This window comes from Mesocricetus auratus, unplaced genomic scaffold (assembly GCF_017639785.1).
Source record: "Mesocricetus auratus isolate SY011 unplaced genomic scaffold, BCM_Maur_2.0 Super-Scaffold_100010, whole genome shotgun sequence".
Classification (NCBI taxonomy): Eukaryota; Metazoa; Chordata; class Mammalia; order Rodentia; family Cricetidae; genus Mesocricetus; species Mesocricetus auratus.
Genome location: NW_024429194.1, coordinates 66,571,199 through 66,595,780, shown reverse-complemented (window position 1 = coordinate 66,595,780; position 24,582 = coordinate 66,571,199). Strand labels below are relative to the sequence as shown.

Below are 24,582 nucleotides of genomic sequence, written 5' to 3'. Positions count from 1 at the left end.
CTGCAGGCCAACCACGGAAGCAGAAGAGGTAATAAAAACATGGGCCAAGCACTAAGTGCTTTATATTTTATAGCTCACCCAATCCTCCCAATGATACGAAGCAGGCGCTATTATTAGCATTCCCGGTTATGGATAAAGAAAATAGGATGAACCCTTCAAGAAACCCCAATGCATACTGCTCATTTAGTGGGACAGTCATGGTCTGAGTCCCAACACGCTAAGGAAAGACGAGCCCACCTTCCCATCCAACCATCAGTTAAGTGGTCTCGGTTCCTTCTACTTGGGGTCCAGCATTTCTCTTAGCTAATCCCAAAGAAGCCCAGATCCTCCTCACCCCAGAGGCGGACAACAGGAGAGTAGCAACAAAAACAATAAAGTCAACTTACTTTCTCAGTTTTTACAATGTATGTGTTACACATAGACATAGATTTATTCATTTAGTCCGGTGGCTCTCAGGTTGTGTATCGGGCGTTTACAATACGATTTGTTTATTTATTTGTTTATTGGTTTTTTTTTTCAAGACAGGGTTTCTCTATTGTTTTGGAGCCTGTCCTGGAACTTGCTCTGTAGATCAGGCTGGCCTGGAACTCACAGATATCTGCCTGCCTCTGCTTCCCAAGTGCTGGGATTAAAGGCATGCGCCACTAACACCTGTCTTTTTTTTTTTTTTTTTTTTTGGTTTTTCGAGACAGGGTTTCTCTGTAGCTTTGGAGGTTGTCCTGGAACTCGCTCTGTAGACCAGGCTGGCCTCGAACTCACAGAGATCCACCTGCCTCTGCCTCCCGAGTGCTGGGATTAAAGGCGTGCGCCACCAATGCCCGGCTTAACACCTGTCTTACATTATGATTTATAACCATAGCAAAGTTACAGTTATGAAGTAGTCATAAGATAATTTTATGGTTGGTGTCACCCCAACATGAGGAACCATATTAAGGGGTGACAGCATTAGGAAGGTTGAGAAACCACTGATTCAGTCCTCCAATGCTTTGGGGGCTCTGACCACTGTTTTACTGAGAGGAAAGGAAGGCCAGCCATGAGGTTGACATTCTACGGCAGAGCTGGGAAGGACAGCAGCTAGAATAATCTTACCTGTGACTTTTTGTCATCTGTCTTTCTCCTCCAAGAGCTTCCAGGCTTGGCTGCTTGCCACTAGGGAAGAAAGCTTCTCTGCCTTTGCCTTGCTGTGTCCTCTTACGGGCTGGCCCCTCCACTCCATCCTGCCAGAGTTTTCTGGTCCCCTCTCCTCTGAGTAGTGACCTGGGGGCTTAAGCAAGGGCCAGCGGTGAACAGAAACTTCACCTGCAGCTCTCTGGGCCTAGGACCTCCCCTCTTCAGCCCAGTCCCTACTTCATCTTCTCCGGTCTCTGGCCACATGCTCCCAATGCAGACAGGGCTGGTGCTGGTCCTCCCGTGGCCTTGCTTGACCTCTCCATGTCTCCAGGGATCATCATTGCTCCTGGAGTCTCTGCTGGATGGAGCCCCGGACCAATGGCAGCAATTGCTCGGAGTCCAGGATTGCGGCAGAAAGCACCAAGGCGCCAAGGTTCCCACAACCTCACCTCTGACCTGCCAACCCCTTACCCTAACCCAGATGGGCCCTTACCCCTCTCCATGCCTGGAACTGGGGTGGGGCAGGCCCTGGTTTACTCACCCTGTCCCCTTTCCCAACATCCTTTTCTCATTCCCTTAGCAACCAAACTAGATCCATCAAGGAGCAGGCCTGGCAGCTGAGCTGGGAGAGACTAATGGCCCCGGAGGAAGGAGGGGCCTGGAGAGAAGGGGAAGGCTGGGGATGTAAGCCAGCGCTCAGGCTGGGCGTTGGCTTTGGCCCATCTCAGAGGACACACAGAAGGTGGGGGAGCGTTCTGCCCTGCAGTATGAGGGAGCTGACCAGCCGGGAGCCGCCCTCCTCATCCCAGTCAGGAATCCAGCCTAGAGCCATAAACCTTCTTCTCTCACACCTGTTTTCTTCTCAGGACCCATATGAGGTGGACCCACCCTGCTTGAGAATCCTCAGTGACAGCAGCCACACGGCTCCCACTCTCAATAAACCTAAAGGCCTCAGCATCTTTTCTCCTATAGAGCATCCAAACTGCCCCTGTCCATTCCTGGACAGCCCGTGTTTGCATTTTGCAAGCCGTGTGACACACTAAGGCCAGACACCAGCCTTCCTGCTAACTGGTGTGTGTGTGTGGGGGGGTGTAGTTGTGTATTTTTGTAATGTCTGTGCTCACAGGCATCTGGGTGGGCTACGCACACACATGTTTGTAGGATCTATGAGATGGCGGAGTGGTAAAGGCGTCTGTGTTGTGGACCAGACCGAGGACTTCTCTATCTTCTTTCATGCCGTAGGGGATGGGTATCTTTCTGGGTACCTGCACCTCCTCTGCACCGGTGCCCGCCAGTCTGTCTGTCTTTCAGTCCTGGAAGCTGCTACCCCTCAACCCCCTCCCCTTCCTACTTCAGGGACTCCTCTAGTTCCCGTAAAGCCTGTGACTGAGCAGCAGCTGGTGTGGAGGGGGAGAGAATCCAGTAACCGGTGGGCGGATGGCACACCCCAGGCCACTCAGCTTAGCCTCTGACATGGCAGACACCTGGGAGTGTGACACCGCCAGCCCCTGTGTGAGGTGCCCACCTTGTTGAGAAGGCTGTCAAACCCAAGTCTGGGTGCTGTGTCTTTAACGTAGAGGCTCAGCAGGCACCTTCTGCTGGACAAGGGCAGGGGGAAGGGAGCTGGTCAGTCCATTAGCTGCAGAGCTGGCGCCAACCACCAGCCCTTTACCGTGCTCTGGGGAGCAGGCAGAGATAAGCCCTTCCCCAGCCCCCTCCGCCCCAGCCCTTCTGTCCCCTGTTTCTCTTCGCTGTGGTCAGGGTGGGGGGCAGCTGACAACAGGTGAAAAAAGAACCCAGTTTCAGGAGACAGGAGGAGGCACAAACGCCCCGGTTTAGGTCAGGTTAGCTGTCCCTCCACCTACCTCCCTTCTCACAGCCAAAAGCTTGCCCTTTGACCTCAGTTCCCTCCTATTCCCCAATTCTTACCTCCTCTTCTGAGGCGGCACCCCGGGTCAAGTCATGCCCTCCAACCCTACGTTGGAGTCATGCCCAAGGCTTGGCCCCCTAGCTCACCTCCACCCTGCTGTCGCACCCCATCTCTGCCAGCAACAAGGGGGAATCAAGTAGGCAGGGTGCCAGCAACCAGAGGGAAGGGGTGGTGTCGCCGCTCTGCAGGGTGGGGCATCCCCCTCCGCACACAGCCCATCTGTAGTCAGGCCAGTGGGAGGAGCTGTCATGCCCCCCCCACACCCCTGAGACCGCAGGGCTATAAAGCTGCCCCGCATCAGTCTGCGGCTCCTTCCCGCCCGGCCTAGCTCTGCCAAGCGCTGAATGCCATCTTCCGCCACCATGAGCCATCACTCGTCGGGCCTCCGGTCCAACATCAGCTCCACCTCGTACCGCCGGACCTTCGGGCCACCGCCCTCACTGTCTCCCGGGGCTTACTCCTATTCATCTAGCTCTCGCTTCTCCAGCAGCCGCCTGCTGGGCTCGGCGTCCCCGAGCTCCTCGGCAAGGCTGGGCAGCTTCCGTGCCCCTCGGGCGGGGGCTCTGCGCTTGCCCTCGGAGCGCCTCGACTTCTCCATGGCGGAGGCCCTCAACCAGGAGTTCCTGGCAACACGGAGCAACGAGAAGCAAGAACTCCAGGAGCTCAACGATCGCTTCGCCAACTTCATCGAGAAGGTGCGCTTCCTGGAGCAGCAGAACGCAGCCCTGCGCGGGGAGCTGAGCCAGGTCCGGGGCCAGGAACCGGCGCGCGCCGACCAGCTGTGCCAGCAGGAGCTGCGGGATCTGCGGCGCGAACTGGAGCTGCTGGGCCGGGAGCGCGACCGGGTGCAGGTGGAGCGCGACGCGCTGGCGGAGGACCTGGCGGCGCTCAAGCAGAGGTCAGAGGGCAGGTCAGGGTCTGCCAGTGGCTCCCACCGCTCCTCCCTTTCTTTCCCACGGATACTACAGCGCTAGGGCGTGGCCCGGCTGGCCAACTCCAGAGGTGCCTGCAGCATCCTGGCCGGCCCCCTCCCAGTGCTGTGCTCCGAGCGCCTAGGCTTAGTGGCCGAGTATGAAGGGGACCCCCCTTCTGTTCCCAGCCCGTTAGACGGGCAGGTCGAATCCCTCGCTTTAGAACCAGGACAGCGGCAAGAGTAGATGGGGGCGGGGTGCTGGATGTGGCCTGGGAGGTGACCCGGCAGCTCACTGTCTCCCCACTCGGCCCGTCAGGCTGGAAGAAGAATCCCGCAAGCGGGAGGACGCGGAGCACAACCTGGTGCTCTTCCGTAAGGTGAGTAGAGGCCACGTGAGTCCCACCACCCCATCTGCACCCCAGCAGCGTCTTCAGGGTGGCCTCGGTGGGCTAAGGGAGGTAACTTCATGCCTCCGAGGCAGAAGGGAAGGCCTGGCCCTTCCTCTGCCTGAAGAGCCCTCCTTTCTCTTGAACCCCCATCCCCACTCGCAAAGGACGTGGACGACGCCACCCTGTCCCGCCTAGAACTAGAGCGCAAGATTGAGTCTCTGATGGATGAAATTGAGTTCCTTAAGAAGCTACACGAAGAGGTGGGTGGTCGGGGTGTCTGGCAAGACTTGGGAGAGGCCTCGCTGAAGCTGCGGAGACAGGGATGCGAAGTGATGACAACCCCACCCTTTACCCGGGCCACAGGTGGTTTGACTCCCACCCATGCGCCACCTGTTGGTGGTCGGGGTAGCTACACCCTGAACCTGACAACCGGCTTAAGGGCATCCTGGGCTGAGGTCTCAGAATCCAGGGCACGCTGCACTCCCTAGCGCCCCCTTCTGTTCACGCAATGCCTCACAACACTTTAAATTTTATTTATTTTTGTATTTATTTATTTTGAGACAGGGTCTCAAAGCCTGGACGGTCTTGAACTAGTGAGTTCCGTGCCCCAGTCTTTCAAAAGCTGGGATTACATATGTGTACCACCTTGATGGGCTAGATACTCTTCTCTTCACTATTCTATTCACAACCTCCACCTTTCCTGGCTTGTAGGAACTTCGGGACCTGCAGGTGAGTATGGAGAGCCAGCAGGTGCAGCAGGTGGAGGTAGAGGCGACTGTGAAGCCAGAGCTGACCGCGGCGCTGAGGGACATCCGCATGCAGTATGAGAACATCGCGGCGAAGAATCTGCAGGAGGCAGAGGAGTGGTATAAGTCCAAAGTGCGAGAACACGGGAGGACTCTGGGGGTGTGGGTCCTGGGGTGGGAGGCTCTGGGAACGGCGCTCATCCCACCAGACCTGTCTGCCACTCCACAGTACGCTGACCTGTCCGACGCCGCCAACCGCAACCACGAGGCCCTACGCCAGGCCAAGCAGGAAATGAACGAGTCCCGACGTCAGATCCAGAGTCTGACTTGCGAGGTGGACGGGCTGCGTGGCACGGTGAGCATTCTGCTGCTGCCTGGGCCGTGGGCGGGTGCTAAAGGGCTCTCCGACTGCTCCCCATTCTCTTTCCCCCATCCCAGAACGAGGCGCTGCTCAGACAGCTGCGGGAGCTGGAGGAGCAGTTCGCCCTGGAGGCTGGAGGGTACCAAGCGGGCACCGCGAGGCTGGAGGAAGAGCTTCGACAGCTGAAGGAAGAGATGGCACGGCACCTGCGGGAGTACCAGGAGCTCCTCAATGTCAAGATGGCCCTGGATATCGAGATCGCCACCTACAGGAAGCTGCTGGAAGGGGAGGAGAGCCGGTGAGGCTAATGGGACAGGGCAGGGATGGTAAGGCGTTGGGACTAGAGAAGGGAATAACCAGGTTGGATGCTTTGCCCTCAGGATCTCAGTGCCGGTTCATTCCTTTGCCTCCTTAAGTTTAAAGACGACTGGTGAGTCCTCCACGGCTGGCTTCCAGCCTGCATCTCCCTTATACATTCTGCCCTGATTGCTCTGGTCATGGTCATCCTGGATTGACTCCTATTCCAACTGTAGGGAGGTTTCTGGCCTTAAGAGGTAGAAGTGAGCCGGGCAGTGGTGGCGCACGCCTTTAATCCCAGCACTCGGGAAGCAGAGGCAGGCGGATCTCTGTGAGTTCGAGGCCAGCCTGGTCTACAGAGCGAGTTCCAGGACAACCTCCAAAGCCACAGAGAAACCCTGTCTCAAAACAAAACAAAACAAACAAACAGAAAAAAAAACCCAAGAGGTAGGAGGGGGAGCCTGAAAGGAGACAATCCCCAAACCTTTCAGTGTCCTTCTCCCGCTTTCTCCAGCGCCTGAAGTGGAGCCTCCCCAGGACAGCCACAGCCGCAAGATGGTTCTGATCAGGACTATTGAGACTCGGGATGGGGAGGTGAGACAAACCCCTTGATCTGGGACCCCCCCATTTCTAGTGTTTCTGAGCCCCGATCTGACCTGGCTGTAGACCTTAGGGTGTTGAGGGTACATGGTTCTTGGGATGGACACCAGATAGAAGGTAGGTGTGTGTGCATGTGTGTGTGTGTGTGTGTGTGTGTGTGTGTGTGTGTGTGTGTGTGTAGACACACCTGTGACATGTGCTCATGTGGAGATCAGAGGGCATTTTCAGAAATCATTTCTCCCCCTTTACTGTGACTTTCAGGGATCAAACTCAGGTTTTAAGATTTGTGTGACAAATTCCTCCATCTGCTGAGCCAAGGAGGAACATCAGATAGAAGATGAGTGGCTAGCCAGGTGGTGGTGGTACACACCCTTAGTCCCAGCCCTCGGGAGGCAGAGGCAGCCCTCTGAGTTCGAGGCCAGCTTGGTCTACAGAGAGTTCCAGGCAATCAGGGCCACACAGAGAATCCCTGTCTCAAAAAAATGAAGAAGAGGAAGAGGAAAAGGAGAAGGAGGAGATAAACTGTAGCCTTAGCAAGCTATGACAGGTGGGGCACGAGACTGTCCCTAGGAAGTGGTGCTGAATTACCCCTTTCCCCCAGCAGGTGGTGACAGAGTCCCAGAAGGAGCAGCACAGTGAACTGGACAAGGCTTCTATTCACAGCTACTGAGTCCACACCCAGAGCTTTGACCCTGGCCTAAGCCTCTGAAGCTCAAACCCCAGCATTAGTCGGTCTCCCAGCCCCTCAATGCATGTGGCATGATCCTGCCCAGCCAAGCTGCAGCCTGACATGGCAGCTAGTCTCTCCCTGCCCTGACACATAGGTGTGACCAAAGCCTTCCTGTCCTTGTAAGAGGCAGACAAAGAAACCCAGGACAATGTATCTGTTCAAGAATGACCCCAAGGCCAGTGGGGTGGGCCAGTGAGTCTCACTCCAAATCAAATAAAATGGCTACTGAGAGAAACTCATGTATTTGTCTGGGGCTCTTTCTTCTCTGACTCTCATTTTCTTGGCCCTCATGACTCCAGTGGGCTCTGTTGGGTTTTCTCAAACCTCTCTTTTCCTTCTCAACTTAAAAAAAGTCTTTCTATGTAGCCCAGGCTAGCCTTGAACTAACTTTCAATCCTGTTTCAATATTTCAAGTGTTGAGATTACAGGTATGTCCATCTTGAGATTTCTTTTTTGACTCTGTGTGTGTGTGTGTGTGTGTGTGTCTGTGTCTGTGTGGGTGGTGGTGGCACACAACTTTAATGTCAGCACTCAGGAGGTAGAGGCAGGTGGATCTTTTTGAGTTCAAGAGTAGCCAGGTCTACAGAGTGAATTCCAGGACAGCCAAGGCTACACAGAGAAACCCTTCTTGAGGAACAAATAATAATAACAACAACAACAATAATAATTAATAAATAATAAAAGATAGCCTCTACCTCAACAAGGCTGAAGGTGAGCACAGATTCCTAGAAGTAGTTATCCTATGACCTCCACACATGCACCATGACATGCAAGTGTCTACACACACACACACACACACACACACACACACACACACACACACCACACACCACACACCAATAATAATTATAAGCAGCTGGAGCCGGGCGTTGGTGGCTAATGCCTCTAATCCCAGCACTCAGGAAGCAGAGTCAGGCGGATCTCTGTGAGTTTGAGGCCAGCCTGGTCTACAGAGTGAGTTCCAGAACAGCCTCCAAAACAATACAGAGAAACCCTGTCTCAAAAAACAAAAACAAAAAAAAAAGAAAAAGAAAAAGAAAAGAAAAATAACTTAAAAAATAATAATAACAAGCAAAACAAACAAGAGGCTAGAGATATAGCTCAGTGGTGGAGTTCTCAGTGGATTCAACTCTCAATACAGTGAAAGGAAGAAGGGAGGTAGAGAAAGAAAGAGGAAAGAACCTGTATTTTATTTATTTAGTTTTTCAAGACAGGGTTTCTCTGTAGTTTTGGAGCCTATCCTGGAACTTCCTCTGTAGACCAGCTTGGTCTTGAACTCACAGAGATCCACCTGCCTCTGCCTCCCGAGTGCTGGGATTAAAGGCGTGCGCCACCATCACCTGGGGAGCTTTATTTTGTAACTCATTTATTTATGTGTTTGCATTTTAATTATTTTAGTGTGTGCATGTTTGTCATCATGCATGCACCATGACACAAGTGTAGAAGTCAGAGGACAACTTCTAGGAGTCTGTTCTGTCCATGTGGGATCCTGGAGGTCAAACTCATGTCATCAGGCTGGGTGACAAGTGCCCTTACCCACTGTATTAGATACTTTTCTGTTTGAAAGGGCTCTGCCCGCTGGACCTTGGTGGCACACGCCTTTAATCCCAGCACTCGGGAGGCAGAGGCAGGCGGATCTCTGTGAGTTCGAGGCCAGCCTGGTCTACAGAGTGAGTTCTAGGACAGCCTCCAAAGCTACAGAGAAACCCTGTCTCAAAAAACCAAAAAAAAAAAAAAAAAAAAAAAAGAAAAGAAAAAAAGAAAGAAAGAAAGAAAGAAAGGGCTCTGCCCCCTCAGGCATGGCTATCATGGCTCTGGCAGGCCTTGCCCTTCTCCCCCATTCCCTCCGCCTTGCTAAAAACCCTTAGATGACGTTCCTAAAGCTGCCACCAAGGTCTATTCCTTATTTGGCCTCTTCCTCCTCCTGAGGCTGACTACCAAGGTCCACTGATCAAAGAATTGAAATCCAGCAATCAAAAGCCCCCTTTGGCTCACATAATTAATATACCCAATTAAAATTAAACACCTCAGGCCAGGTGGTGGTGGTGGTGGTGCATGCCTTTATAATCCCAGCACTTGGGAAGCAGAGGTAGACAGATCTCTGAGTTCAAGGCCAGCCTGGCCTACAGAGAGAGTTCCAGGACAGCCAGGGCTTCACAGAGAAACCATGCCTTGAAAAAACAAAACAAAGCAAAGCAAAAAAACTTAAACACCTTATCCAAACATGGGGTTTTCCTTTTTCCCTTTATAAACTGCCATTTTCTATGGGCCATGTCAGTCCCTCTCTATCCAGAAGCAAACATCCCTGACCCCTCTCTCTGTTCCTTTTCCCTTGTCCCTCACCCTCCTGTCCCTTATCCCTGCCCTCTGTTCCTCAGAGGCAAATGAATCTCCTTTGTGTTGAGAACTTGGGTTCTGAGCCAATACTGATCTCTTTGCTGTTGGTGTGATAATGTACGTTGACCACAGCAACTTAAGGAAGAAAAGAGTTTATTCTGGCTGATGGTACCAGAGGGCTAGATGTCCGTCGTGGCAGGGAAGGTATGGTGACCAGAGCAGGAAGCTGAAAGGTCACATCTCAATCACACGCAGGAAGCAGAGAGAAAGACATCTGTAAATGGGGCAAGGGTATAATTTCTCAAAGCCCACACCCTGTGACATACTTCTCCAGCAAGGCTCCTGTCCTGCCAATTCCATAGTCTCCCCAAACACCACCAACTGGAGTTTATGGAAGACTCTTTCAAACTACCATGCCCACTGAGCTAACTCACAGGCCCCAGGATGATCTTTAGTTCTAAGGCAGTCTTAACTACAAAATTAGACTAAATCTCAAAAAAATAAAAATAAAAACAAAAACAAAAACAAACAAGCCAAACAAACCAAGAGGAAGTCTGGGCATGGTGGTGCCTGCCCTTTAATCAGCCCATCCTTCAGGAGGCAGAAGCAGGTTTCTGTGAGTGCCAGATCTGTATAGTGAGACTCGGTCTCAAAAAGCAAAACAGGAGCCGGGAGGTGGTGACCCACGCCTTTAATCCCAGCACTCGGGAGGCAGAGGCAGGCGGAACTCTGTGAGTTCGAGGCCAGCCTGGTCTACAGAGTGAGTTCCAGGACAGCCTCCAAAGCCACAGAGAAACCTTGTCTCGAAAAACAAAAACAAAAACAAAACAACAACAACAACAAAAAAACCCTGTCTCAAAAAACAACAACAAGGAAAACTAAAAGAAAAAAATGAAACAACAGCAAAAAACACATAAACAAACAAAAAGCCTAAAGCAGGGCTTTGCTTTCTGTAAATTGAAAAGGGAGAGATTTTTTGCCAAGTGTGATAGAGATGGTGTGTGCAATAGTCCTAGGACTTGGGAGGTGGAGGGAAGAAAATCAGTTGGAAACTATCCTTGGCTACATAACAAGCTCAATAGGAAAGAAAGAAAAAGAAAAGGCTGGGGGTACAACTCAACTGTCAGAGCACTGCTTGCTTAGCAGGGAGCCTCAGGCTTTGATCCTCAGCACCTGGTGGAATGGGAGGGAATACAGTGCTTGGGAGGGAGAAGCAGGAAGATCAGAAGTTCCAGGTAATCTTGACTACTTCTCCTTCCTCCTCCTCCTCCTCCTCCTCCTCCTCCTCCTCCTCTTCTCCTCCTTCTCCTATTTATTTATTTATTTGAGACAGGGTTTCTTGTTTTGGAAGCTGTCCTGGAACTTGCTCTATAGACCAGACTGGCCTCGAACTCACAGAGATCAGCCTGCCTCTACCTCTGCCTCTTGAGTGCTGGGATTAACGCCCGGCAATCTTGACTTCTTAAAGATCAATACACAATGAGTGCTCACATGGGCTATAAGACACCCTACAAAAAGAGGAAAAAGAAAGACAGACAGATGGAAGAAAGAAAGACAGGAAGGAAGAAAGGAGGGAAGCAAGGAAGCAAGAAAGAGAAAAAGAAGGAAAGAAAGAGGGGGGGCTGGAGAGATGGTTCAGAGGTTAAGAGCTTTGACTGCTTTTCCAGAGGTCTTGAGTTCAATTCCCAGCAACCACATGGTGCCTCACAGCCATTCATAATGAGATCTGGTACCCTCTTCTGGCATGCAGGCAGAAAGCTATATACAAAATAACTAAATCTTTAAAAAAAATCCTTAAAAAATGTGTGTGTGGGGGGCTGCTAGAGAGATGGTTCAATGGTTAAAAAATACGGACTGCTCTTCCAGAGGTTCTGTGGACTCACACAAAATAAGATTAAATAAACATAACAGAAATTTAAGAAAGACAAATCTCAAAAAAAGAAAGAAAATCAAAAAGAACTAATTGTATAGCTCAAAGGTAGAGCGATCTGCTATCCCAGCACAACAAACAAAAACAGAAAATTCAATAGGATCAATAGACAAACCAGGAGCTCACTAATATCACTGAATAGAGCTGTGTGTGGTGACACACAACATTAATCCCAGCTTTCAGGAGGCTGGTGCAGTGGGGTCCACGGGAGTTTTGAGGCCAGCCTGGTCTATGCAGCAAGTTCCAGAGCTGTCAGAGCTACATAAAGGGAGACCTTGTCTCAAACAAACAACAAAAAAAAAGATTGCCAGATAGAAAATCAATCGCAGTCCTCCACAAACAAAGAAAATAGTTACAATGTTTATTCTAGTGCACAATAGACGGGGGCTGGGGAGTAGCTCAGTGGTAGAGCTCTTGCCCAGCATTCCCGAGGCCCTGGCTTGGATCTGCAGTGCTGCAAGAAAAAAAACGAAAACTGTTGGTTGATAGGCATGGTCCCTTCTATACACAACCCACCTGAGCATTGCTCTCTCTCTCTCTCTCTCTCTCTCTCTCTCTCTCTCTCTCTTTCTCTCTCTCTCTGTGTGTGTGTGTGTGTGTGTGTGTGTGTGTGTGTGTGTCTGTCTGTCTTAGGGATGGGACTCCGGTCCTCATGTGTGCACGGCAAGCACTTCACAGTCCAGGCTATTTACTCAAACCCTCCTCCCTCATTTTTGAGACAAGGTCTCACTTTGTAGCCCTGACTGGCCTTCAACACATGTTCCTTCTGCCTTTGCCTTCCAAGAGCTAGGATATCATTTCTTATAGGCTTTCCCTGTTTGTCTGTGCATTCCCTCAATCATTTATCCACTAACTCATTTAGCAAAGATTTAGGACTTGTTTTTGTTGTTGTTGTTGTTGTTTTTTGTTTTTTTGGCTTTTTGAGATAGGGTTTCTCTGTAGGGTTTGGAGCCTGTCCTGAAACTCACTCTGTAGACCAGGCTGGCTTGGAACTGATAGAGATCCACCTGCCTCTGCCTCCTGAGTAATGGGATTAAAGGTGTGTGCCACGACTGCCTGGCTATTTAGGACTTTATGAACACTCACTGTAAGCCACTGAAAATGTGAAGGCAAAGAAACATGAGGAACTGTATTAAAGGGTCACAGCACTAGGAAAGTTGAGAACCACTGAAATAGAGGTTCATCTCCTCATCTTCTATCAGGAAAGGCAGTTTAATAATCATTGTATTCTCATTGATGAATATATAATTACCAACTGAGCTACATAATGCTCTGGGTCAATAAACACTCCTCTGAGAGCATATAACTGGAGTTTGCCAGACAGCTTAGAGGGTGCAGAGAGCTGGTAACCAAGGTATCTTTCACAGACTGAGGAGGCTTGTGTGTGGACTCCAGGAATGCCTCCATGAAGAAGTAACAATAGGGGGCTGGAAAGATAGCTCAGTGGTTAAGAGCATTGTCTGCTCTTCCAGAGGACCTGAGTTCAATTCCCAGCACCCACATGGCAGTTCACAACTGTCTGTAACTCCATTTCTAGGGTATCTGATGCCAGTGCACATAAAATAAAGTTAAACAAATGTAAGAAGTAACAATGGACATTAATTGGGAGGCACAAGCAGGCAAAGTGAGACTGAGAAAGAATCCCAGAGGCACTAGAGGAAGTATGACAGCCCTGAGGACTTAGGTGAGGTCATGGAATTAGTGTCAATGCAAAAACACCCGTCTCAAACTCAAAGAGGGTAAGAGGTAACTTATTCTGGTGACTATGGCCCAGCAACCTGGATTTAGGTTACCCTAAGTTCCACTATTCCAAGGTGGAAGCTTGGAATTTTTAGGACAACAGAACAAGGTTATAAATCAAGGCATTTTATTTTCTGAATGCATTTTATTTCACTTTTTGAGACAGGGTATTCCTACTCAGCCGTGGCTGGCCTAGATGTAGACAAAGCTGGCCTCAAACTCACAGGGACTTGTAGGCTTCTACATCCAGAGTGCTAAGATTAAAGATGTGCATTACCACACCCTGCCCTTCAGGACAGTTTAAAAGTACATTGATGGGGACTAGAGAGATGGTTCAGTGGTTAAGAGCACTTCTTGTACTTGCAGAGGACCTGGGTTCAATTCCCAGAACTTACATGGTGGCTTATAATCATTCATAACCCCAGTTCCAGGGGCTCTGATACCTTCTTCTGACTTCTGTGTTCACCTGACATGTATGTGGTACACATACATATATGGAGGCAAAAACACAAATAAAATCTTCATAAGTAAAATAAAAAATACATTGATGGTAACATCAGAAAGGTGTGTTAGCCAGGGAAGGGGAATCTCAACTACATGCCCCAGATAGCTCTTTGATGGGAGAAAAACTGGATTTGTTTAATACATTCCACCTGTAGTTGATATGGCAGGTTCGTCACAGAGGTGGGCAAGGAATGGCTCTAAAGATAGCCAAGGTAAATTGTAGTTGGCTTCTCATTGTAACATTCCAGCTGCTTCAGCCACTGAAGTTTTAGTTAGCATTTGTGGACACAACTTCTTTTTGAGAATTCTCCTTCAGGGGGCTGAAGAGATGGCTCAGCGGTTAAGAGCACCAGCTGCTCTTCCAGAGGTCATGAGTTCAATTCCCAGCAACCACCTGGTGGCTTACAGACATCTCTAGTGGAATCTGATGCCCTCTTCTAGCATAAAGCTGTACATGCAGATAGAACACTCATATACATAAAATAAATCTTTCTTTAAAAAAAATTCTCCTTCACAGAAAGCAGAGAGCAAGAGGGCAGAGGGGCATGGCACAAAATGTTAGGTTTGAGTGTGCTAATCACTAAGGCACAGCAGTTACCAGATTTGCATTTTGGAAAAATTTCTCCAGCTATCAAAAGAATGGATTCATGTGGACAGAAAGACTGGGGGTTCCTCTCAGGGATCAAGGAACTATACAGAAAAGCAGGCAAAAAAAATTGTGAGAGCCAGAGGGGATCAATGACTCCATGGAAAGTGTCTTCCTGCCACACATGTGAACTCAAGAGACTGAGTTTCATGCCCAGGGCCTGCACAAGTTCAAGCCAGCCTGGTCCAATCGCAGGGAGGCGGAAGAAGACACAGGCTCCAACCCCTAACTAAGAAGCAATCTCTAATTGACAGCTGCTTGCAAAGGAAAAATTAGTTTTCCCAAAGGGAGTCTCACTGGGTATACTAACCACACGTAAGGGTGGGTCTCAACACAAAACTAACTCAATGGTATTTTTGTAGATTTTTTTTTCATCTCTTGTTGCTATTTGCATTTTTTTTTGTCTTACTGGTCTTTTGCTTGTATATTATGATTTTCAATTTTGTGTTTTTATGGGTTTTGTTTGTGTGTTTCTTGAGCTTTTTCTTTTATATTCTGGTGTGTTTTGCCTGTTTGTTTTCTCTTTCTCTCCTTCCTTCCTCCCTTTCTTCCTTTTTGGTTTTTCGAGACAGTTTCTCTGTATAGCCTTGACTGTCCTCAAACTCACAGAGATCCGTCTGCCTCTGCCTCCCTCGGCCACCACTTCTGGCCTGTTTGTTTTCTAAAGAGAAGGAAAGGACATGGAGTTGGTGGAAGGAGAGGATCTGGAAAGAATTGGAGGAAAGGGAACTGTTATCCGAATATATTGCATAAACATGCCTGTTTAATAAAAACATATATATATATTAAAATAAACAAAGACTGGATGGGTTGGGCAAGGAGACTATTTGGAAGGTAATTGCAATTTCCTACATAAATATGATAGACCAAGGTGGTGGTAATGAAATAGCTGATATATATATATATATACATGATATATATCCTCTATTTCTCTATGTCTCCTTCAGTATCTCTCTCTATATATAATATACACATATATATTATATATATATATGTAATACATATAGTCTTTTTAAATTCAGAGTTTCATTATTTAATCCTGGCTGGCCTGATTTCAAGATGACTTGATGACCTAGGAACTCAGAGATCTGCCTGCCTCTGCACGCCCCACTTCGTCTGGCTAAGCAGCTGAATTCTAAAAATGCTTAAATTTGGTAAAGTCCGTAGGCGTGAAAAGAAATGGGGCATGGAAAGGGGAGGTCCGGGAGCAGTCAACAAATAACGCCTATGTCCCTGGCTAGTGTATCGGGCTCCTTCAAACTTCAAAGGCTGTCCATGCAGGGCGCGTGCGATGCTAACACACGGGAAGCTGAAGCGGCCGGCTGCGAGTGTGAGCCAGTCTGGGATAGAGTGAGAACCCAGTGTGCGGGTGGGGGTGAGCCACGGTCTGTTTCCCCATCTCCATACTGCAGCCTCACACGTGCCTACCCAGGGGAGCAGCTGAGCTCTCTCTCCAGCCCGGGGAAAGGCAACTGAAGGTGAGGGGACCCCCCGCATGAGGGGCCCTTCGATTCCGCTCGACAGAGCAGCAGCCACGCTGCGTCTATCTCCACACACCACCGAGTCGTGAGGTCCGAGGGGACTCATGGTTTTTTTGGCTCCTCATTCTTGTCGGGCTCAGTTCAGTTACCTCCAGCCCTCTCGCTGGTTGAGTTAGTGCCTCATCTCCTGAAAGACGCGCGCATGCTTCCTGGAATAGCCCCGGCCTTGCATTACCACCCTCACATTGTGGTCAATGGGATTCTAGGATGGCCATCCCTTCCCACAATTCCGCGGTCCTTAATGGGTGCAGTCCCTCGGCAGGCTCCAGATCTCGCGAGAGTACGATAATGCCCGTTGCAGCCCAGATTCGCCTTCCCGGGCATTAGCACTGCATCCTCCCTGGCTTTTCCCCAGTCCTGCCACTCGCGCTCCGCTCTCGGATTGGCTGTGAGGGCCGGTCAGTTTCTTCCCCGGCCAGAAAGCAGTTCCACAACTTGTCCGTCTCTGGCCCCGCCCTTGGCGTCTGTGGATTGGATGGCTGGGTGTGATGTCACGCGGCTCGCGTCAGCGGGAACTAGCCAATCACAGGCTTGGCGTATTTTACAAACTGGGAGAGCCGCAGCAGCTTAAACCCAGAAAATCGGCGAAAAAGCTGAGAGGGTAGAGGTGACCCCGAGGGGCTCCTGGAGAGGTGCGACACGGGATCTGAGAGGGGATGAGTCCTGTCGAGGTTCCCAGGGAGGGACAGCAGTGTGGCGTCCCGGGGCGAGAGAGCAGGCCTGGGGTGTCTGGAGGAGTCAGCTAGAAGAGCGGCCTTGCTGCCGGTGTGGGCCTCTAGGCACATGGATTGGGAGCCAGGTGGAAGAATCAGGGATATCACACCCATGCCTTGAGAAGTGAATTGCTTTGGTCCTCAGTCCTGTCTTCCTGCCTTCTCCCGTCTCAATTATAGCCGCCATGACCACCCTCCACGCTAGGAAGAATCCCCTCCTCCGAGGTGTGTCTCCCACCCCTAGCAAGATTCCAGTACTCTCTCAAAGATGCCCAGATTCTTCTTCAGTCAAGTCGCGCTCTCAGGACCGGGAGAACCAAGATCCAGGGGTAAGAGGGGCTTGATGGGTGATGACATGGAGGCGGCTCACATCAGCAATGCACCCCAGCACCGACCCCAGCTTTTTGTTCCCTTTCCCCTCAGAGACTAGCTGAGAAGCCACCGCTCAGTACTCAGCGCCCACTCATCGGCTCAGCAGGTCCCAGATCGAAAACCCTGCACCACACAGAGAAATCACAGAAATTGGGGATCACTCAGCCTCGAAACCCTTTGGAGGAACTCAAGCCTAGCTGTGGGGAATCCAATGTGAGGCTTGTGCCCCACACCCAGACAGGTACCTGCTGGAGGCCTGGGGATAGCCTGCTTGGAGTGAGAATGGGAAAGGCCAAGTGGGATTTGGGGGGTTTGCTCACCCTCTGATGCCTTGTATACTGTAAGAGTTCTAGACCCTGCCCTGAAAGCTCTTTGCTCTAATGACATCTCTTCGGCAAAATGTCTTCTCTTGCCTGTCATGGTGGTGCGCACCTTTAATCCCAGCACTCAGGAGGCAGAGACAGGCGGATCTCTGTGAGTTCCAGGTCAACCTGGTCCACAGAGTGAGTTCGAGGCCAGCCAGGACTCCACAGTGAGACTGTGTGGAAGTCTTTTCAGCAACGTAGTCACAGTCATTCCCTCAGTGTTGTGCTGATTCTTCGTCATCCGTGCATACTACAGCTTGAACAACTTCCTTTCAATAACACATGTTTTTAAAAGATTAATTCCGTTGTATGTGAGTCAGTGTGAATGCCGTGCCCACGGAGATCAGAAGAGGGCATTGGATACCCTAGAGCTGAAGTTACAGCCAGCTGTGCATTGCCATGTGGGTGCCAGAAGTAGAAACCATGTTTCCCATAAGAGCTGCCCGTACTCATAACCGCTAAGCCATCTCCAGCCCCCAGTGATATCTTCTGTATGACGAAGTAATGGCTTGCATGAAATTCTTCAAAATTTGATGAGCTAGGTTCAATTGAATGATCTCCTCCCTCATCTCCCCCTCCCCATCTCTCAAGGCTGGCTTTGAGCTCTGTATGCTGGGGAGGCTGGCCTTGAACACCTGGTTCTTCTGCCTTGGTATCCTAAATTCTGGGATTACGGGTGTGCACCTCTAAGCCTGGCTTGGATGTGTTTCTTTTGCTCACTATTGCGAGGGTCCCCTGCGCCTCGGCCTCCCCCATTCCTATCCTTCTAATTTTATCCCTTCCCTTTCAGAGGCTCCAGGGGCTATAGAGTTTGTTGCTGACCCTGCAGCCCTGGCCACCATCCTGTCAGGTGAGGGGGTGAAGAGCTGTCCCCTGGGGCGCCAGTCCAGTCTGGCTCAGAGAGTACTAGTTCGAGGGAGCAAGGGAGGCAACACCCAGAAGGGCCAGGTAATGAGAAAGATGTGAGGCCAGGATGGGGCGGACTTAGGGAGTTCTGAGCTCTTGCTGATAGCCTCTCTTGGCATCCCAGAGTGCTAGGTCTTCGGCATACTTGGCCCCCAGGACCCCCATCCATCAATTAGATCCTGCCAGGGCTTCCTGCTTCTCAAGACTGGAGGGACCGGGACCCCGAGGCCACACTTTGTGTCCACAGAGGACAGAGGCTCTAGTGAGTACCCTTGGTGGGCTGACACTTAGTCTTCCTAGAAACTTCTTCCTGGAACAGAGGTACTGCCTTAGGACAGTACCTAAGATGAAAACGGGTTCTGCTGGGAGAAGTGGGTTGGGCTCGTGTCTAGTTTGGGGATGGACACTGGTTCTGCTGGGAGAGGTGGGTTGGGCTCGTGTCTAGTTTGGGGCCTACTTCTCACCCTGGTCTCATGTCTTCTCTGGGTTAGAGTCTACCTTCAGGATCATCTTCCTCTCATCCCTCCACTCGCCCCAGTTTACAGGAGCTAAGAAGAGAGACGTGTGACAACAGCAGGTAAGGAAGGGTGTAGATTCCCTCCGAGCCCAGGAGGGAATGTGTAAAACATGTCATAGCCAAGCGTTAAGGAACAGAGGGGTCACTGTGTGAAATGCTGTTTCTTTTGGCTGTGGCACAAGCTGACAGTAAATGGGTTTTGAGTTGCACCCCTGACCTTACTGCTACTAGTTGTGCAAGCTTGCCTTTCCTCTCTGAGTTCTAGGATAACATTTGTAGCGTTAGAGGCTGTTGTGAAAATGCAGTGAGATGGTGTTTGTAAAGCCCTTATCAAATGCCCAGCCCTTGCTTGATGCTCAGGGATGGCTATTGACCTTACTGCCAACAGGACTTCCGCAAGCCAGGCCTCCAGATTGCTCCTGAAGACCCCAGTTCAGCCTGGTGAGTGTGTCTGGGTATGGGGGAGGGGCAGCCAGGGTGAGTGAACACCTGGGACAAGACAACAAAAAGGCCAACAGGCCTTGAGCAACAGTGAGCTGAGGAGGTAGGGAGGCAGGGAGACTAGGTCAGAAGAAGTTGGAGTTCTAGCTTGGTGGTAGAATGCTTGCCTAGCAGTCACATCCCAGAAACACACACCCATCCACACAGGAGACAAGACCTACATAGGTCAGAGGTTGGTCTGGTTGAACTGTGTCTCTGTTTCTGCCCTCTCCCTGCCACTTCCTGCAAAACTGAATTTTCACTGTGTTCTGTCCCAATCGCTTATGAGCCATGGTCACCTCTGGCCTAGTTGGGGCATATAATCAGTGTTTGCCAAGATATTATTGAGCTCTCGGAGAATGCTGAGGTAGACTTGATGTTCTAAATACTACAGCAAATGTTCTTTTTTTTTTTTTTCAATGATCCCACGTAGAGTTTATTGGTGGACGGGGAGGGAAAAGGGGGGGGAGAGGTAACCAACCAGTGCAGAGCAGAGAGAGAGAGATAAGAGAGAGACAGAGTAAGAGCAAGAGAGAGAGCAAGAGAGTAAGAGCTACAGCAAATGTTCTATCTCCTCCCACATTCTTTACCTCGAAAAGGAGAACATAAGGCTGTCCCTCATTCAGATGAAGGAGGAAGAGCCCTTCTGGGTCTGGCTCAACGAGTGCCATTAAGAGGAACTGGAGAAACAATGCACACCAGAGTGAGATGAGACGCCCCCTCCCCCCATGGGGGTGGAGCAGATGCATGGAGGGTCATGGGTAGAGTTGGGCAGACCTGGGACTCGGGATGCTATTAGGTCTTGGTTTGCTGGAGTTGGATCTGACTTTATTAGGCACTTGGGGCCTGTGGAGAAAGGTGAGAGACTGGCATGCATGTGTGTCACCATGAAATCAGTGCTAAGCCTAGACACAACCAGTGCTTACCAACCAAAAGTAATAATTCCTGCTGGGCAGTGGTGGTACCTGACTTTAATCCCAGCACTTGGGAGAGAGAGGAAAGTAGATCTCTGTGAGTTGGAGGGCAGCCTGGTCTACAGAGCGAGTTCCAGGACAGGCTCCAAAGCTACACAGAGAAACCCTGTCTCGGAAAACAAAACAAACAAACAAACAAAAAGACTAATAAATTCCTTCAAGTATTACTGTCTTTTGAATGCAAACCTGGTTCTAGAATCAGAGTATGCATATTCTAGAAGAGGGAAGCATACAAATAAACACATATAAGATATAGGATGTCAGAGCCAGGCGTTGGTGGCGCACGCCTTTAATCCCAGCACTCAGGAGGCAGAGGCAGGCAGATCTCTGTGAGTTCGAGGCCAGCCTGGTCTACAGAGCGAGTTCCAGGACAGCCTCCAAAACAATACAGAGAAACCCTGTCTCGAAAAACCAAAAAACAAAAAAAAAAAGATATAGGATGTCAGAACGTAATATAGTCTCTAAAATATATAGGATGTCAGGACGTGATACAGTCTCTCTAAAATTCAATACTTAAGGTACTGAGAGGATCTTGGAGGAGGAATTGGTATCATAAATTGGTAATTTAGAGCCACGCATGGTGGTACATGACTGTAACACAGCTCTCTGGAGGCAGGAGAATTGCAAGTTAGAGGACAGCTTGGGCTGCTCCACCATGAATTCCAGGATAACCTGGGCTACGCAGCAAGACCCTATCTTTAAAAATAAAAGATGGAGGGAATAGATTAGCATTTAGGACTGGTAATTGAGCTCACTTTGGCCAATCTACAACTTCCTGTAGTTCCCATTCCAGGGAATCTGATGCCTTCTGGCTTTTGTGAGTACCCAAACACACTACATATTCAAAAAACAAACAAACAAACCCTTTTTGGAATGTTTTTAAAGGCGATACGAATCACTCTGTTTTTACAGAATGTGGTTTGGCCAGGACACTGTCCTTGAGAAGATAAGGGTTAAGTGAAGACAAAGGCCAGGAATTGAGGTTGTGAGCCATATAGATAGAAGGGGAGCCTGTAGAGTCATTTAAGCAAGAGGGCTGCAGGTGCAGAGGCCCTGAGGAGAGGACGCACCTTGTGTTTGTAAGCCAGCAACATAGGCCAGAGAGACTGAAGCCTAGAAAAGAGGAAGAGATTTTGTTTACAGTGACAAAGGTCAGAGTAGGTAAGGAATAAGCCAGTATTAGTCCTTGGCTCTTTCTTGGGCTGAATGAAAAGCCCAGGGGGGAAAGTGAGAATAGGGAACAATACTTGATTTCTCTCTTAAAAGAACCTTCAAGCACTGCACATGGTAATCCCAGCCTTAGGAGGTAGAGACGGGAGGATCAGAATTTCCAAACTGGCCTCTTGGCCACATGAAACCCTGCTGCTGTGGGGAGAACAAAACATAGGAATATGAATTCAGATAGGCCGTTCTTCCTGCCCTTTCCCTCCACGGGCAGTGGTGACTCCCATGCAATGCCTTCTCCTGTCCTGTAGCCCAGCTCATGCCTGGCTATGTAGTGCCACCCTTTGTCACCAACCCATCACCTTTAGACAGGTGTTCCCTCCCCAGGCTTCTTAGCTGTGGTTTGTATCACAACTCTTGGGCTGGGCAGAACCTTAGAGAGCCCCGCTCACTCCCCACATCTCTCCTCAGACCTCGTATTCATCCTTGAAACGGCTCACCATTCGTCCGAAAACCCAATTCACGCCCCTCCGATCATTACCCAGAGTTCAGCAAGTAAGAGAGCAGAGGAGGCAACTGGTGTGGGCCAAGACTAGGGAGGAAGGGAGAACAGCAGGTACTGTGTGGGGATGGGGGGTGTGAAGACACCAGAGGGAGCCGGGCAGGCGGTGGTGGCGCACGCCTTTAATCCCAGCACTCGGGAGGCAGAGGCAGGTGGATCTCTGTGAGCTCGAGGCCAGCCTGGTCTACAGAGCAAGTTCCAGGACAGCCTCCAAAACAATACAGAGAAACCCTTTAGCGAAAAACAAACAAACAAACAAAAAAAGACAGGGAAGGTGAGGGGCAGGTACTGTGTGGGGATGAGGGGGTGTTAAGACACAGGGGTCGGGGAGCAGATAAGACAGGTGAGAGCAGAGTATGTCTCACCCATGGGTGATTTGTCCTGTCTGATGCAGACCCAGTGGCTGAGTGGTCTCTCCCCTCACTCCTCCCCTGAAGAGCCTGCCATGCCCTGGGTAAGTGTCAAAAGCCTTCCTGTACTGAGGTCTGTGATGCTGTCCCGCTGGCCTGGAGGGCTGGCAGCCTTTGGTTTAAGGTAGGTGTACTGTCTAAAGAATCTGCTTGCCTCCTGTCTCTTCATCCATCCTTCCTATCCCATGTTTAGAATGTCTGTCTGTCTCTGTCTTCTGCTAGTGTGAAACTTGGAAGAAATTTCTTGTGTGTATGAACATCTCAACAACCTGGACCTCATACTTTTGATTCTCCTGCCTCAGCTTCTTGAGAGTTAATGTCAGCTCTATTATAGGCCTGCACTATCATACTTGAGTTTTAGAGCCCCCAGGGAGCTTTGACCCATTCCTCAAGAGGGCGCAGACCTTAGTCTGGCTTCCTCACCCACCCCCTTTCCTTCTATGTGACAGGAGCAGATCGCTGTAAGGTTGTTTGACCAGGAGAATTGTATCACACTGCAGAAGGGATCTGGGAAACCCCCTGTGGCAAGCACTTCTGGACCTCACCCCAGCAAAACTCCCAACATCCAGGAGCTGAAGATGCAGGTGGGTCTGTAAAGACAGACCTTGATGGCTTCTGCGCCATGAGAAGACCGGGAAGGGGGAGCCGGGAGGAAAGGTGTGGGGAGATGACGGTGTGGGGAGACCTCTACACTGGGTTACTCTCTCCCACCACAGCGCATCAGCCTTCTGCAGCAGCTCCTGCGACAGGAGATAGAGGGGCTGGCAGGGGGCAAATGTGCCCCTCTTAATGGAGGCTCTGCCCTAGAGATGACTGAACTTCAGCCCCCGCTGGCTGACATTTCTAAAACTCTGAGTGCTCCAGAACACAATTCTGGAACTTCCCTTCTGGGACTGTCAAAACACTCTGGTGTGACAGAGCCATGCATTGCAGAAGAGTGTGAGGAGCCACAGACCCACCTTGCAGAAAAGCATGGGGAGCCACAGGCCTGTGCTGGGCAGGAGACTAAGGTGGTTCAACCCAGCTCTACCACAGAACCACAGCCCCCCATGCCATGCTGCAGAGCTGGGCCAGAGCCACCAGACCCTTGCCTTCCAGCACTGCCTGGATCCCTTCTGCCCGGTTCTCAAGGACAGGCTGGATCCCTTGAGGCCTGCCCTAGGATAGAGCTGGAACCATCGGCAACCTACTCTCTGGAAGCTAGGAATCTAGAGTCTAGCCCGAGGCCCTGTTGCAGTCAGGGGTCTCCAGCAACCACCAGCTTGACCTTCTCTTCACAAAGCTCACTCTGTGCCATCCCCCCTATCCACTCACTCCAGTCTTTGAGGTCCCCAGCAGGCCAGTCAGGTAAGGAAGGGAATTGGCTGGGAAAGGGTGTGGAGAAAAGGTTCTGTTTCTTGGGCGCGGACCCTGCCTTGCACTGGGCAGTGCTAGGCTTTCTTTCCTCCAGCTCCCATATGAAGAGCTCTCCTCCCCTATGCTTCTAACTGGCCCTGCTTGTGGGGGAGGAGAAGGGGCAGCACCTGGAGGGATGTAACTCCAGAGGCCCTCTAAGTTCTCCATGGCCTTCAGGCCCCAACAGTCTGGCTCCTCGAACTCTGGCACTGAGGCAGCGCCTCAAAGCATGTCTCACCGCCATCCACTGCTTCCACGAGGCTCGCCTGGATGACGAGTGTGCCTTCTACACCAGCCGAACCCCACATCCTGGGCCCACCCGGGTCTGCACCAACCCTGTGGCCACATTGCTTGAATGGCAGGATGCCCTGGTGAGCCTCAGTATACAACCAGACCGTACTGCACAGCAAACCCACAGTTCTGCGGAGGGCTGGAGGTGGGGGGCTAGCCTTGCTTCCTTTACCAAGAAGGGGATGTGACAAGATTTCTTTCTTCTCCAGCGGTTCATTCCAGTTGGTTCTGTGGTCCCACAGGACTCTCCATCATGACTGCAGCCTCCATGGTCTTCTGTTCTGCTTCACACCCTTCCTTCTTTGCCTTATTTATTGTTGTCTGCCCATTGGACTGGGAGCCAACACCCTTTTATCCTCTAATAAAGTTTCTATAAATTGTGAGTGTTCCAATGGGGCAGCTACTGCTGTTCTCCAGTGGCCCACATGGTGGCAGTGTGCTCCAATGGGAGAGACCAAAGCCCTCGGAGACATGGGCTTCCTCTATGGAGCTGTCCTCTTTCACTCCTGCCAACCCACCTTCTCAGCAAACTTTGAGTGGGCTAGGGGAAATTGTGGGACCTGTTCTCTCTGAGATTGGTCCCACTCCAGGGGCCTCCAGCTATTTCCTCACCTAGAGTACCTCTGGTACCTCTTAGTTGGGCACATGTGGCTGTAAGT

The 24,582-nt window shown here is 50.6% G+C and overlaps 2 protein-coding genes across 5 annotated transcripts; both read left to right on the top strand.

Moving 5' to 3' along the window:
• Positions 1-3,020: 3,020 nt before the first annotated feature.
• Positions 3,021-7,315, top strand: Prph (peripherin). 4 transcript variants are annotated; one of them, XM_040753855.1, is made up of 9 exons: positions 3,033-3,938; positions 4,270-4,330; positions 4,507-4,602; positions 5,054-5,221; positions 5,318-5,443; positions 5,527-5,747; positions 5,830-5,879; positions 6,261-6,340; positions 6,951-7,315. In XM_040753855.1, exons 1-9 carry the CDS (start codon positions 3,385-3,387, stop codon positions 7,014-7,016), a joined length of 1,422 nt encoding a protein of 473 aa, XP_040609789.1. In that variant the 5' UTR covers positions 3,033-3,384; the 3' UTR covers positions 7,017-7,315. The 4 variants fall into 4 exon arrangements, with proteins under 4 accessions (XP_040609787.1, XP_040609786.1, XP_040609789.1 ...); XM_040753854.1 differs by having other exon boundaries at positions 3,034-3,938; positions 6,948-7,315; XM_040753853.1 differs by having other exon boundaries at positions 3,021-3,938; positions 5,054-5,443.
• Positions 7,316-16,280: 8,965 nt separating this feature from the next.
• LOC101841055 (trophinin associated protein) lies at positions 16,281-24,306 on the top strand. Its single transcript, XM_021225533.2, has 14 exons — positions 16,281-16,406; positions 16,668-16,816; positions 16,911-17,100; positions 18,015-18,172; positions 18,255-18,392; positions 18,622-18,707; positions 19,036-19,088; positions 19,727-19,830; positions 21,737-21,820; positions 22,222-22,281; positions 22,687-22,821; positions 22,954-23,584; positions 23,810-24,003; positions 24,133-24,306. Exons 2-14 carry the CDS (start codon positions 16,673-16,675, stop codon positions 24,178-24,180), a joined length of 2,025 nt encoding a protein of 674 aa, XP_021081192.1. The 5' UTR covers positions 16,281-16,406; positions 16,668-16,672; the 3' UTR covers positions 24,181-24,306.
• Positions 24,307-24,582: the final 276 nt, after the last annotated feature.